The 14,513-nt window shown below is 44.4% G+C and overlaps 1 protein-coding gene across 3 annotated transcripts in view; it reads right to left on the bottom strand.

The window, feature by feature from the left end:
• Positions 1-14,513, bottom strand: part of hace1 (HECT domain and ankyrin repeat containing E3 ubiquitin protein ligase 1) — a 41,353-nt gene that overhangs the window by 15,033 nt on the left and 11,807 nt on the right. Inside the window, exons 11-24 of one of the 3 annotated variants that reach the window (XR_002291934.2) lie at positions 14,080-14,230; positions 13,619-13,908; positions 12,341-12,409; positions 12,129-12,216; positions 11,174-11,285; positions 10,523-10,620; positions 8,722-8,809; positions 8,493-8,642; positions 7,235-7,431; positions 6,205-6,336; positions 4,291-4,389; positions 3,178-3,248; positions 2,996-3,109; positions 1,668-2,538 (exon numbers count right to left, since the gene is read on the bottom strand). Coding sequence is in view for 2 of the 3 variants with exons in the window: in XM_020709981.2 (XP_020565640.1) it covers positions 2,436-2,538; positions 2,996-3,109; positions 3,178-3,248; positions 4,291-4,389; positions 6,205-6,336; positions 7,235-7,431; positions 8,493-8,642; positions 8,722-8,809; positions 10,523-10,620; positions 11,174-11,285; positions 12,129-12,216; positions 12,341-12,409; positions 13,619-13,908; positions 14,080-14,230 (1,762 nt within the window). In the remaining variant the exon portion in view is untranslated. Of the gene's footprint in view, positions 1-269; positions 2,539-2,995; positions 3,110-3,177; positions 3,249-4,290; positions 4,390-6,204; positions 6,337-7,234; positions 7,432-8,492; positions 8,643-8,721; positions 8,810-10,522; positions 10,621-11,173; positions 11,286-12,128; positions 12,217-12,340; positions 12,410-13,618; positions 13,909-14,079; positions 14,231-14,513 lie in introns of those variants that run through there. The other 2 variants (XM_020709981.2, XM_004077726.4) reach the window with 2 other exon arrangements.

Raw genomic sequence — 14,513 nt, forward strand, 5'->3', positions numbered from 1 at the left:
GCGCATCTTCCAATCAGAGATGCTCGCACTGCCAAATTTCGTAAAATGTCATCCCCACCTGATTGACGCCTGATGAATGCCACTGTCTGCATTCATGACCACACCAACAATTTTCAAAAAAATCAGGCGGCACCAGCTAATCTTGACGATACTGCCGATTCTCCATAGCGTGGTGGAAGACTGCCTGACACAGCTGATCCCGGTCCCGGATTAACCCAGTCAGGTATTATTTTTATAATGGTGCAGAAAATACGTATTTGGTCACAAACAAATGTTCAATACTTTTTATTGTAATTGGTTGGCAATGACAGAGGTCTAACGTTTCCTGTAGCTCTTCAGCATATGTATATGTATTGGCTGTAGCTGCTATTATTAGCCCATTCCTCAGAACCTTAAACAATTGTGGATGTAGCCTCTCCTTTGCTGCTTGGATAGTGTATTTGGGATCCCTGACCTGCTGGAAGATCCAGCCACATTTCATACTCAGTGCCTCCACTGATGGGAGGTTGTTGCCTGAAATCTGACCATTTGGGGCTAAAAATGTTCATCCTTTTCTTAATACGCATCAAACGTTCTTTCCCCTTTGTAGAAAAGTGATCCAAAGCATGATTTTTCCACCCCCGTGCTTCACAGTGGCTATGATGTTCTTGGGATTTGGCATTGTTGCTTTCCAAACACTGCAAGGAGCATTTTTACCGAAAATGTCAAATTTGGTCTCATCTGACCACATGGTCTTCTCCCAGTCCTCATCTGGATCCTCCAGAGGGTCTCTGGAGAACTTTAGATGGGTCTGAACATGTGCTGGCTTTAGCGTGGGGACCTTTGAAGGCACAGCAAGACTTGAGTCCTTGACCTCATGTGTTACTATAACAGACTTTGTTGTTGTGGTTCCAGCTATCTGAAGGGGCCATGACCAGTTCTTCCATGGAGTTCTGGGCTATTAGTCCTCAGATCACGTGTACCCCACCAGAGATCTTTCATGGTGGAGGAAGATGGGGGCAATGCTGATGAAGCCCTCTCGACATTTGGGGACTTTTGTTTGATAACAGTGTCTGAAACAGGTCGTCTGCATATTTTCATGGTGGCTCTAAGATAAAGAGACCGACCTAAGACTTAACTTAATGTTGCAGCTACAGTTTACTCCTTTGTTTCAGTAGCATCCAAATATAAAGACAGAGCGTGATGAGATGGATTCATTCTACATTGTAGCCAACCGTATCCTGTGGGTGAGACGGCCCAACCCTTTAGGGTTTTAAAATGAGGAAAAACCCCAACCTTAATACAGCTCTGAGCAGCACAGGTCTCATGTTTGACTAAATCCTTCTTGAATTTAGTTCGATCAGAACAAATATTCAACACTTTTAACTCCAAAATAACAGTTGATGTGTTCTCCAGAAAAACACTAAGATCACAAAGACAAACCCAACCTGTTCCTGTCCTTCACTAAGGAACAGAGTTTGAATATGTCAATACCGATTTACAAAGCTTTACACAGAGGAAATGTACAGTACACCTTAAAAAGATTTGATTTACAAACATTTAAGAACAAATGTTTTCATCTTTTATAGAGAAAAGTGCTCATCCATGGTTTGAGACATGAGTGGCTGTAATCCCTTTTCAAATGGAAAAAGAAAGAAAAAAAGTGAAAAATTCTGTTCTGAGTCTACCTTAAAGAAAGCGTGTGGGGAAAAAAATCCAGCTGTCCTTTTCTGGCACGTCTGTCTAAACCCAGACAGATTCACAGGAACGCGGACACTGAAGCAGACAAGACAAAAAACAAAGCAGATCTGCAGTCACCCAATGATTTTAGGAACTTGAAGGGAGATCCAGCATCATCTCTGACACCAACACTAGCATCAGAGGTGAGAAAGTTTAGAACCAAAAAACTAAACGATTCTACCAATGCTCAGATCAGAAATGAGAGGAGCAGAAAGATAAAAAAAAAAAAACTTCTTTGCTGAAAAACCTGTCAGCTCATGTATGAAATCAAAACCTGAAGCGGACTTCCTGGGTTTGACAGAATACAGTAAATATCTGAAAAAGCACCCTGGGAGGCCAGACGGGCGTGGGTCCTTCCTGGGCCAATCATATCTGACTCAGAGACTCAGAGTCCATGTTAACCATCACCTGAAGCTGCAGCCTGATGCTCTGTGTGCTCGTCCAGCCTTCACGCTTGGATCGAGCGAAAACTTTCCTTGTGCTGATTCCACAGTCAGAGGGGCGGCTGCAGAACTGCTCCACAATCCAGAGCAACATCCCCTACACCTGTCAAAGTTCACCTGGGGCATGCAGAGGGGAAAAGCTTAAAGCTTCTCGGCCCTCCAGCTGCTTTTTCACAACCACAAGTTTTCTCAAATTAGCAGGAACCAGCAACAACTGAAAGAAGAGAGGGGAGCGCCGCATGGCCAGAAGAGGCAGCTGCACCGCCCAGACCTTCAGGCCATGGTGTATCCATAGCTCCCACAGTGCAGAGCCACCAGGAGCCGATCCTGCAGGACCACCAAACTCGGGTATTCTGGCAGCTTCAGCATGTTGATGCTAAAAAACAGAAGAACACAAACTAAAGACAGAAAGAAGGTCAACACAGGTCAAGGTTGAGAGGGAGCAGCAGCCAGTGAGGTCAGCAGGTTTGCATAAGGCTGCTTCCAGTCACCTACGAGGACGAAGTGGGAATGTGTGGACTGCATAAGACGAGTGTGTATCAGCTCGTATGAGTACTTGTGTGTGGATGTAATTTCACATCAATTCCTGCTAAAAATTCCCATTTAAAACTAATAACTAAACATATGTAATTTCCATTCTCAAGAACTGATTGGATTCTTTTGTTTGTGTTTTGGTGAACTCAACTACATTCAAGCCGATGTGTGAAGGCTTGGTTCAATAAAACGGTTTACTTTTCCAAAATATTAACACTTATAAAGTCAAACCATGTGTCAAAACAAATCAAAATGAAACAAAGAGAAGGAACCTCAGGCAGGTGGGAGCAGCTGCTTACCAGGTGCTGGCGGTGGGCAGCAGGTTGGGAGTGTATGGCATCGCAGCAATAGTGAACTTTTGTAGGCCACTGCCCCCCATCAGGAAGGCAAAGCCCCCATGAGGAACCCTAGAGCTGACAAAGGAGCACATATGTGAAGACATACAGCAGGCACAGCAGCAGGTAAAGGTGGCTGGACCCACCTTCCAGTGACAAACTGAAGCAGCAGAATACGTTCTTCCTGGGTCAGCCCCTTCACCACCTCCCAGAACCACTGCAGAACAGGAACACAAGTCTGCACGGTCACAGCCAGCATACGGCTAATGCTGCGTTCACACCAAACGTGACTCGCACGGCTAGTACGCTGCTCGCTGCCTGTCCAAAAATGTCTTCATAAGCCCAAGACGCATGTGGGAGGAGCTACCGCAAGATGATTTTAGCCTGATTGCTACATGGACACAGCGTCTGTGTGTATCTTTTACAATACACCAAACACCTGGATGACGTTTAGAGATCAGGTTGATTTATTCTGCAGACTTCTACAAAGTCATCGGTAATCGCGTCTCCATGACTGGATTCATGACATCATTCAGACTCTCCTGGTACGGCGAGCTTCACCATCTACTGCAGGAGCCGCGTCTAAATGACGTCCGCGTGATGGTCTTCCGTCTCTCGGTGACCCAGTTTGATATCTTACTGTCCCGCATTAACCCGAGAGGAGAAAAATAAGAAAATTTTTAGAGCACCTTAATATTATTGTTTCTATGAAAATAAGGAAAGTATCATATAGTACATGCTGCAGCTGCTGTCTCATCTGCCCGCCAGCCGGCCTCCTGGGGGCCGGTGTAGCGGATGCAATCGCTCCAGCCCAATGGGGTAGACTGGTGACCTGTCCCGGGTGTATCTGACTTCACCCAAAAGCTGGGATGAGCAGCTCTGGCGACCGAGTCACCCCAAAAGGGAAACAGCGGGTCAGAAAATCAGATGGAAGTTCAGGAATAAAACTATTGGATTGATCCACCATATTTGAGATTTGTACTCCACTCGCTGATCGAGTTACTGAAAACGTCACGTACCCAAAGCCGGGTCCCTGATTGGTTGTTGTGACACAGACGCCTCGCCAAAGTTAAAATATTTTAACTCTGGATGCGCCGCCCAAATCACACTGCACCATTCAAATCACGCAGCTGCCGGACCGACAGGCTGTGGCCGATGCTCAAATCGCGCTCCACGACCTCAGATGCCGTCTGTACTATTGGCTTAACATTGAAAATGGCCGCCTCTCCCGCGTAAATAGAACACATTTTAAGGCTCACCTGGACGACGGGCTCCTGATCACTGTACCCACTAGTGTACTCTGTGTTTCTGAACCAGTCCTCCACGTCAATCTCTGGCATCCCAGAAAGCAAGAGCTCCTGTAAGCAAACGTGCACACCACTTACTAATACACACCACTGTTCTGAGGGTCTCCGTGTGGGGACTGCATCAACGTTTTCGGACAGTGAGGTCATTCAAACAATGCAAAACAGCTGGCTGCTCCAAAGGATGCTGCTATGCTTGAAAACTTGTAAATGGCAACAGATTGCAATCCCAGCCAGGATCAAGCTGGTAAACGCCAGATCACTGGCAGATAAAAGCTTCTTTATCTCCTGAGATCTGGACTTCCTCTGCATGACAGAAATGTGAGGCACTCCCACTGAGAGCAGCACCTTTGTGGAACGGCAGTGGTCTTTAAAAACAATGTCTGATTGGACTTTTCAGCCTTTTGACGAGGGTTTCTCACACCCAGTGATGTGGGTGTGGTCACCAACACAACGCTCAAATCTGACAGTTTTTGAATCATTTTCCTGATTTCCCGATAGAACTTCTGCCTCATTGTGATCATGTTCTGATTTAACATCCATGTGTGCTTTCTCTAACATGGATATCTCTAATCGTGCAACGTCAGAACTATGCTTTACTTATTTGATGCTGGCTTCTCCTGAACTCTTGGTAATTCTGGCAAGTTAGTTCAGCGCTGCTGTATTTAGAGCCCACCCCCCACCCAGGTTGAAGGACAAGCTGCAGGTTTCCAGATCCAAAAGGAATGCTGGCATCACTACCAGACCACCGTTAGGTACTCAGAGTATCTGTCTAACATTATGGAGAAAGCCACAATCCATGAGTGTTTCCTGAAACCTTCCACTCTCTTCACAGTCTGGCCGTCAGGAAGCGTCTTCTGAAGTATGGAGCAGTAGTTGTATTGTATACATGTTGACATGTTTGTGTGTGAAGATTTTTAGAGCCAATAGATAAGTTTGTAACCTCTTTGTGTGTGTGTGTGTGTGTGTGTGTGTGTGTGTGTGTGTGTGTGTGCGCGTGCGTGCGTGTGTGCGTCCGTGTGGACAGGCCCCGCCCCTACTGATTTAACATCTAGACCTGACAGAAATGATTAAAAATCTCCTACCTACTCTACCCCCCCCTTACTTCTCAATTCATCCTCCAACTTCTTCAACCTCTTTTGTCCCTCTTTCCCTTGTCCTTCACCTCTCTTCCTATTAAGGTCGAACAAAAAAATGTATCCAAACATAATCAATAGAAATAAAGTTTAGCCTTAAATCCAAAAGGGGTTTATACAAATCTACACCTCGCGTGTCAGAAGATTCATAATCCCCTACTCATTCATTCATTCATTTTCTGTACCGCTTTGTCCCTTTCGGGGTCACGGGGCTGCCGGAGCCTATCCCGGCTACTTGGGCGTAGGCAGGGGATGCCCTGGACAGGTCGCCAGTCTGTCGCAGGGTAGAACGTCCACAGTCACACACCCATTCACTCTCACACTCACACCTATGGACAATTTAGAGTTGCCAAATAACCCATGAAGCATGTTTCTGGACAGTGGGAGGAAGCCGGAGATCCCGGAGAAAACCCACGCGTGAGACTTAATCCCCTACTATAACAGTAAAATCTGTCCAGCCCTAAAGGCTTTTAGCTCTAATCTGCTCAGCTGCTGGACAGGAAAAGATAGAAAAAGAAACAAAATGACCTCATGAAGTCATCCGTTTCCCTCTGGAAGCCATCCACAATCTAGCAAAGAGTTGGACTCTGCCAGCACCTGCAGAAAAAAGCCCTGCATAGAGCTAAAGCCCCCTTTGAAGCCCAGAGAAGATCTGAGGGGCTGATATGATGGAAGGAAGAAAAGGAAAAAGACAATATAGTGACAGATGAGGTGAGGGCACAGGAAGACGTACCAATTCATATTCATCGAACAGTTGAATGAGGGAGGGGGGAATGAAGGTGTGAAACCCCCGCAGGAATGCATTTATCTGTGGCTGGATGGCGCGCGTCATCCTCAGTTCTGTCACCAGCTGCACATACTCGGCCTGAGAGGGAACAGATCAGAGTCCTCGTCAAACTCTGGCTTGTGCCTGCTACAGCTATCTACTGTAGATGTCTGAAGTTTTGTATAACAGCGCCACCTGCAGGAATATACCCTTAACAGAAAGTATTTTTTATTTAATTTTTATTTTTTCAGAACTCTTGCTTTTCTGTAGGAGAAGGCCATTTGATCCCCCCCTATAGCCACATTTCTAGAGATACATAATACCTACAAATTTCCCCCTAATCATTCAGGGTTGGGGGTTCACATGAAGTAATTTACAGACCTAACCCTCCACACACTGCCAGGACGTACAAAACCGTCTAAAACAGAATTTCAACATCAAAGGTTTTAGCTCCAGGACTTGGTCTGGTTTCTGTGGTCAGTCAGGTCAAATCGGGAGAAATGCATCACAGGGAAAGAATAAAACCTGAAACCCGAATTACTCCTCCACAACCTTTAAACATATGAAGTTCAAGAGAAAGAAACAAGGTTTACCCACAAACCGCTAACGTATTATGCCTCCGATTTTACAAACCTCTGGATAGCTTACGTCACTGAGCCCGGTCCCTATTGTCTAACCTGGAAACTAGTTAACTATTAAATTAACTGAAGAAACAACCTGTTAAAGTTCCCTGAACAGAAGAAGAAACTATTTTTTACTATTCAGATCTAAACTCAAGAACGGTGAATGTAGAGAAAAATGGAGAAAGGAACTCTCCCTAAGAGCATCTGTCTTTGAGGGACACATTTCTAATGCAGACCTAAAAGAAAATAAAGAAACTTTTACTTTTGCTCAGCTTTTTGTCTGCTTGGTCATATTTCAGTCACATTGAGCTTTCTCCTACAAACCAAGGAGACTCACTGAAGGCCCTTTAACGCTACCTCAGGTCTTCACTCACCTTGTTTTCCTGAGTGACCAGGGTAGTTGTTCCCCCAGCTTTGAGAGGCACTTCCTCCATGGCTCCAAACACATCCGTTTCAACAGAGAAGGTGAGCTCCAGGCCCAGATCGCTAATGTCATTGTCCAGGATCCATTGCAGGTTCTTGGCGTACTCTGGGTCAATGGACGACACATCCTGGTAGCTCACAGGGATTCCTGAGAATGCACAAACCTCACATGAGAAACCTTGTTTGTGTGATTCCACACAACTTTGGCCAACCGCTCTGACTTTGAACAAGTTTCACCATCAAGCCGTCGTCACACATCAAGCTTAGAGGATCAAACGTGCATGTCGTCAGTCCAACCTTTCAAATGTGCCTAATGTCTTCACTTCCTTCTGACGATGACGCCAGCATGGGTAGTAAAGTCAGAAACCACAGCTAACGATTGAGCTCACCACTGTGCCATATTCTTCATGACAGTGAAAGCAGACTTTTAATCTCCTTCGATGTTGATAGGACACAAACAAAAGTCAGCAATCGATAAGGACAAATGTCCAAAGTCTTGCGGCATGTGTAGGAAATTACCAAATGTAGGTTTAAAGACTCACTCCAACTCTATTGTTTTCTATTGGAAAATCGTTCCCAGTGGTCTTTTAGTTATGATGCTGCTGTTTTTAGCTAAAATCAAAGAGCCTGTGTTGTTTTTAACACATACTTTCTGCAAAGCTGCACTTCTTGGAGCAGAAGTTAGCCTTTCGCTAATTTCCCAGCATGCCCCTGTTCACACTCTCGCTAGCGACACGCTCCTCACAAGCCCAAGCTAACGTCAGTGTAACAACTCCAGCCCAATATCAAAGCTATCCAGCCGCACAGTTTAGAGCCACACTACAGCTCAGATGAGGAAATGAAGACATTCATGGTCTGCAGGCGGAGAATTTAGAATTGGAGCAGAGGAAGCAAGACTTTTCATGTCCTTTATACATGTCTTCTATTATGAGAAAAATGCTACAAAAACATGTTAAAAACGGCAAAAACACCACTTTCACTGGAGTGGGTCTTTAAAGAAATCTAGTGTTCAGGTTCTTTGGGTGAAAGATGAGATGATTGAATGTTATCAGACACAAAGGAAGATTTTTTTTAAATCACACTGAGTCAGCTTGATAGAAGTCAAACTTTCTGAAGGTGACTAGGGTCTCACTGAAACTTCCATTGGTCAACAGCATTTACTTCTTGAAAGAGGCAGGGTAATATTCACACACAGGTCGGTGGTCTAACCCAGGATGTGTTTGTAGAAGGAGCGGGTGAAGTAGATGTTGACCAGCTGCCGGTGGTACAGAGCCAGGCCGAGAATCTGACCAGCAAACTGGAAGTAGTTCAGATGATCAGGATTAACAGAGGAGTTGCTGTTGGGCTGAAACGTTGTACCTGTGAAGGACACAAACAAGCTCATCTCAGCAAAACGAAGCTTCATGTTGGATTCTCTGGGGCGGGGGGGTCCACATACCATCAGCGGACTGTGTGAACAGGGCATAGTCTGGATTAATGATCTCACTGGACAGAATGTCAAACCACTCCCGCACCACGCCCTGACCCTAGAAAACAAGGATGAGACCAGAGTTAATACTTAGCATGATTATGCCACATCACATGATTGCGGCGTCCACGTATACAGCGGTACAATATTGTTGTTTTAGGAGAACTCCTCGTTTTTGTAAGCATCCTGCTAAAGGTCCCCTGTAAAGCAGATCTACAACCGCCAAGACCTCTTGGACATTGTTCGTCAAACCAAAGATCTGGCCGAGGCCGCACTGCCTGTGGTGTCTGCTTGAGCTTGGCTACCTCAGCTGTACGGCTTCTTCAGTGCTGAGCTTTCCGCTCACCCTACTCATGACGGATGACCTGTTTCAGGAGTGTCCAGCCAATGGAAACATGCCAGAGCAGAATATAATGAAAACATGCAGGAATGCAGCCCTTGAGGCCTGGGTTTTTTTTCCAGGAAGCATGTTTAAACTACCCTGACTTTAACCCTGAACTCTGGCTGAAATCCACCTGAACTTGCTTACTCTGGGTATGTCTGTTCCAAAAGACCAGATATGAATTAGCGTAATCACGCTCGATTTGGTAACCCTCCAGTGAGACGGAGTCGGAGATTTTTATGACGGCGTATGAAGATTATACGCCCATCAAATTAATACGGCTGCATCATCAAAAGAAAGAGTTTCTGCTTGTAGAAAAATAACGGAAAAAGTAAACACATGAGTTTCCTTCCCATTTCCATTTTCATTGTGATGTATATATTTAGAACTTATCCAACTTTGCCAACTGAATTGATTCAATTGGTAACAAGTAATTGAGTTAAATTTATTCAACCTAATTTCTTACGTCTATCCAATTCAATAATTATTTGTACAACTCAAATTTACATATTTATCTAACTAAATGTAATAGTTACATTTTTTCATTCATAATTCAATTAAATGTTATTCCATCTTCATTTATTGTACTTCTTGAACTCTCATATGTCTAAGTTTGAGCCTGCAGATTTACTCATTTTTATAACAATAAAATGAAAGAAACAAAACATGAAATCATTTACCATTTCTCCAACTTTAACATTATACCACTGGACAGTAGACAGTAAATAAGCTCATCATCCTCTCCCTCCCTCTCACTCATGGTGCAGAAAAAAATTAACATAACAGGACAAATAACTCGACAAAACACAGTAAAACAGCTAAACAACTAAACACATTTGGTCAAAAACCCACACTTAAACCCAAATCCGTCCAGACAGGCAAAGGGAATGGTATCCCACCGTTCCTTCCGGTGCCGATCTAACAGCAGCACCAAAGTGGTCTTATCACCGTCTCACGGTGGAAAAAGTATTATCTGAGCTTGTTCATCCACTAAATCATCTTCAAATGGACACGCAATTGTCTTTCACCTCTCTGAAAACAAACTAACCTTCAACTAAACCTGCTCCAGAACAGGTTATGTTCAGAGCATGAGTTGCTATGGGAACTTGACATACCCTGAAACATAACTCCATTTCTGGAACCGAAAGCTGAGGTTATCAACTTCCTTAGCCTCAAACTTACCATGGTAACTAGCATAAGCTGCTTTCTGGAAGGGCTGCAATCTACCATTTAGGGGATTTGGGATTCAGATCCCAGACATGAGGGTTTTTGCATCCTTTAGCCTTAAATTGTAAGTCATTCTGGATGACACGTGAATATAAACCAACAGAGCTCACTATTAAACTTTTGTCACATGGAACTGAAGTGTACCAGCTCTGAGATACTCACCATGCCCTCCTCACCATGGAAACGAACAGCAATTCCCTGTTTGAGCTTTTCATTGGTGGACTTGGAGACAGAATCACAGCTGCTCCTGAAGATGGAGTCTGGTATGAAACAGAAGAGGACAGAGGTCTTTCCACGGTTTTCAACAAAACAAACCAGCATTAACGTTTGAGTTCCTATGAAACCAAAGGGTTCGGGCTGGTCTCTAAAGGTTTTGTCTCTATGCACACTCAGCACTCCTCTGGAACTGTTTCAGCTCACACCTCTGCTACCTTTACTGAAGCAGACAGTCTAAGGTCAGAGAACTCTGCTCAGTGTGTCAACAGTGACACTCTCAGTAGCAGCTCATTGGGCTTGTGGGAAAGTGTCCACCCTGAGACAAGATGGTTTTGAAATTAAATCCATGGTTGAGACGTACCGTAGACTCTAAAAATGGAACCCTTGTTGACCCCAAGGGAGGGGTCAAATGCAGAGAACAAAATTCCCACAACTTTTAAGACTCACTCAGCCCCAAAACAAGTTCGAACACTATCCAAAACAATAAATCTAAAGAAAGGTCTGCTCCAGTGTCACAGATCTGAAACCCAATAATCTTCTTTGATACTAGCCCCACTATTTTTAATGTAATGAATACAGAGGTAGGTGGTATGGTACCTCTATGTATGAGCAGGATGTCACTTTCGCTGACAGGACGGTGAACCATTCCCGAGTCCGGCTGTCCGGCCAGGAGATGCTCGTAAAACCACTCAGCACGATCTTTGAAAGGCTGAAAACAGAGACTTAGTTCAGATAAGGCAGCAGGACGTTAGTGAACACAGAATACAGGAGTGCATGTATGTCCATGTGTGCAAACAAGGATGCATCTACAGCAATCCCTCTGTGTGTAAACACTGGGCACTTACCTGCATGTTGCATGCACACACTGTTGCATGCACACAACATTGCTGCTGTTTCTAAAGAACTGGTTAACAGACTGCCTCCATGGGCTGACATTTGTAGGATTGTTTAAAAGAGGTAAAGTAGTCAACTTCTAATTAGGTCCTAGGTAAGGTTCCCATTAGGGAATAGAAACGGCAGTAGTGACTTTAAGATCTCGTATCCTATCAGAGAAAATTGCGATACATTGACAGAATAAATCTTTACTCTCTGAAAAAAAGGTCAGTTTAGGATGGAACCAGCCGCTTTGCCAGATATAACAAATCTTGACATGCTGAATTATCACCAAAGACGTTAGCCTTTATTACGCCTTCAATTAGAGAGAATTCCCTCAGCTTAAAGTGTGTTGATGTGTTGCTAGCAGCTGTAAAAGGCAGGCAGGAAGTCCTGTGACATCATATCTACCCGTCTATTCCCACTTGAGGCTTGAAGCAGACTGCAGTTGTACCGTCTCCCCTCCCACTATGAAAAACGATCTGTTCTTACAGACCAGTTTAGGTTCAGACAATGTCTTCACGGACAGGTCCGAACAGGGCTGAAGTTGGCGTTTAATATTTTTAAGCTTCCGGTTTCTGAAAAAATCTTTCTTTACAAAAAAACAACATAATGCTTCATATTTCCATGCCTGTTTCCAAGGATATGTTTTCTCACACAATAATGCATCATAACTTACCTGGGCCTTAATGATGTGCATGAAGCGTGACATCAGCTCTGGACACTCCAGCAGGAAGTGGAAATGGTTAAAGATTATCTTTGGATTTCTAAAAAGACACGGGGTGAGGGCAGCGGATCAAAGAACGATAAACACAAATTAATCAAAGATGGATTGATGCTGAGCCACTCTGTGTTTGGAGGTCATGTACAGAAACAGCAGCATCAACTCACCTGGTCACAAAACACTTCAGCACTTCGTCGTGTTTGCAGACAAACTCTATGAAACGGGGAGAGGTCATTCTGTGAGGTGGGGGGGGGGGGTGTCAGAACGAGTAAGAGAGGAACCATGAGAGAGACAGAGTCAATAAAAAAAAAAACACTTTTACTTATAAAGCACTTTAAACAAAAGTCTAACAAAGCGACGCTTACATCATAAAAAGTATTCATAAAAAAGTAAATAAAACGTGGAAACAAATATTTTTTTTAAATAAAAGCATAACTAAATGCTCGTCATTAAAAAAAGAGGATAGAGAAGATGCTCGTCCAATATTTAGAGGTAAAGCGTTCCAAAGCTCGCTCTCCCCTGACCTCAGCCCCTCAAGGAGAAGCTGATCAGCTGACCTGAAAAAACGCGCAGGAGTTTAGAAACAAAGTCACACACCTAGGTGTGCGAAATTTCTGCTCTGCATTTGACCCTGGGGGAGCGGTGAGCTGCAGACAAGCCGCACCCCAGCGTTGGCCCCCAGTACCATTGTTTATTCCCCTCCGGGAATCAAACCCTGGATTCCTGCGTGGCAGCCCTTTACCTTACCAACCGAGCTACCCAGCCGATTAGGGAGAGAGAAGCTCATTGCAGGGCCAGACCCCACTCAAAGATATAGGCGCCAATATCCTGCTTTCAGAGTAAACTACATCCATATGATCATATAATACCTTTGGCACACTTTATAAAATGAAATACAAGTTGATTTTGCAATTCATTTTCCTACTCGATCTCTGAGGATCCCAGTTCCGTGGCTCACTTCCATCCCAGTTGACTACAGTCTGTTCAGTCACCTCCATGTGTAGAGTACACAATCCTCATCTATCTTGCAGACTACTTCTACAAGCAATTGTGAAGGAACGGCCCCTCCTGGAAGCTCCGTAAACTCAAGTGTGGTTATTACGGTCCAACATAACAAGTCCAGTCAATACATTCCAAAGCTGCTAAATGTTTCACAGCCCGCTGTCAGTGGGGTTACAACACAGAGGAAAAAACTGCAAACAACAGCAGCAAAGACCTTCTAAAGTAATAGAGCAGGGTTAGCTGCTGCTGAGGCTCATAATGCACAGAGGCCACCAACATTTTCAGTCATAGCAGGCCTTCAAACTTCATTTGGCATGAAGATTAGCTCCAGTAATGGGCTTCCACGGTTAAGCAGCTGCAGCACCATTTACATCAAACATATATGAACCCTAAGGTTTCGTCCTCACAAAGTTGAATCTCTTTTTTGATGCAACCACACTCACCCCTGCGGCATCTGACATGAGCAGCATAAGTAGAAAGCCTGAATGACGGCGCTGAGGCGATTCGCCGTCATGGAGATGACGTCCTCCCCATCAGCCTTTGCCTCCATAACTATGTGAGGGTCCAGTAAGGAGGACAGCTTTGGCTGAGTTTCCAAGCAGTCCGACTTGTGCTGTTTGAAGAGCAAGGAGGCGATCTCTGTGTTGGAAGAGGAGTTCTTGTTGTTCCTTTCCATCTCAGTGGAGATGAGAACTAGCCACTCCTCCAGTGAGTGCCAGAGGAGCTCCAGCGGCTGCAGAGGAGAGGGCGGGTGGGGAGGGGTTAATGCAAATAGGCTTTAAATACAGTTTCACCAAAATCAAACAGATGTCCTGAGCTGGGCTCATAAAGAAACAATACCTTTATTTTTTCAAGTATGCTAGCTGAAGATGGTTTAACAGAGACATCTCAACACGAGGCTCACCTTAAACACTTGACTGCGGGGCGTTTTGTTCCCGTTGTAGCCCATGTCATTGTCATTGTTGGGGGAGGACGGCCCGAGGCAAAAGACGTGGCAGAAGATTCGCACAATCCTCAACAGATTCTTCATCTGAGCCTCGTAGCTGCTGGAAAGACTGTGGAAGAGGGGGTGGGGGTCCTTTAAACTTTGTGTATCAGGAAATGTATGGTTTCTTTATAAACTTTGTAACTAGTGCATATTGTGTAGAAAAAGCATGTGGAGGCTGATATATGAAGATCCTAAAGGGGATTAGAAAAAAAGTGTAAATGATGAAGTTGAAATTACTGATAAATGTTATTTGCAGAGTTTTGTTGTGTGAGGAAGCAGAGCACAGCTAAAACACCTCAAGGTGTATAGCAAAAAGTCAGAAACCAAAAAAGGCAGCCAACTTTGGAGGA

Source organism: Oryzias latipes, chromosome 16, assembly GCF_002234675.1.
Source record: "Oryzias latipes chromosome 16, ASM223467v1".
NCBI classification, from domain to species: domain Eukaryota; kingdom Metazoa; phylum Chordata; class Actinopteri; order Beloniformes; family Adrianichthyidae; genus Oryzias; species Oryzias latipes.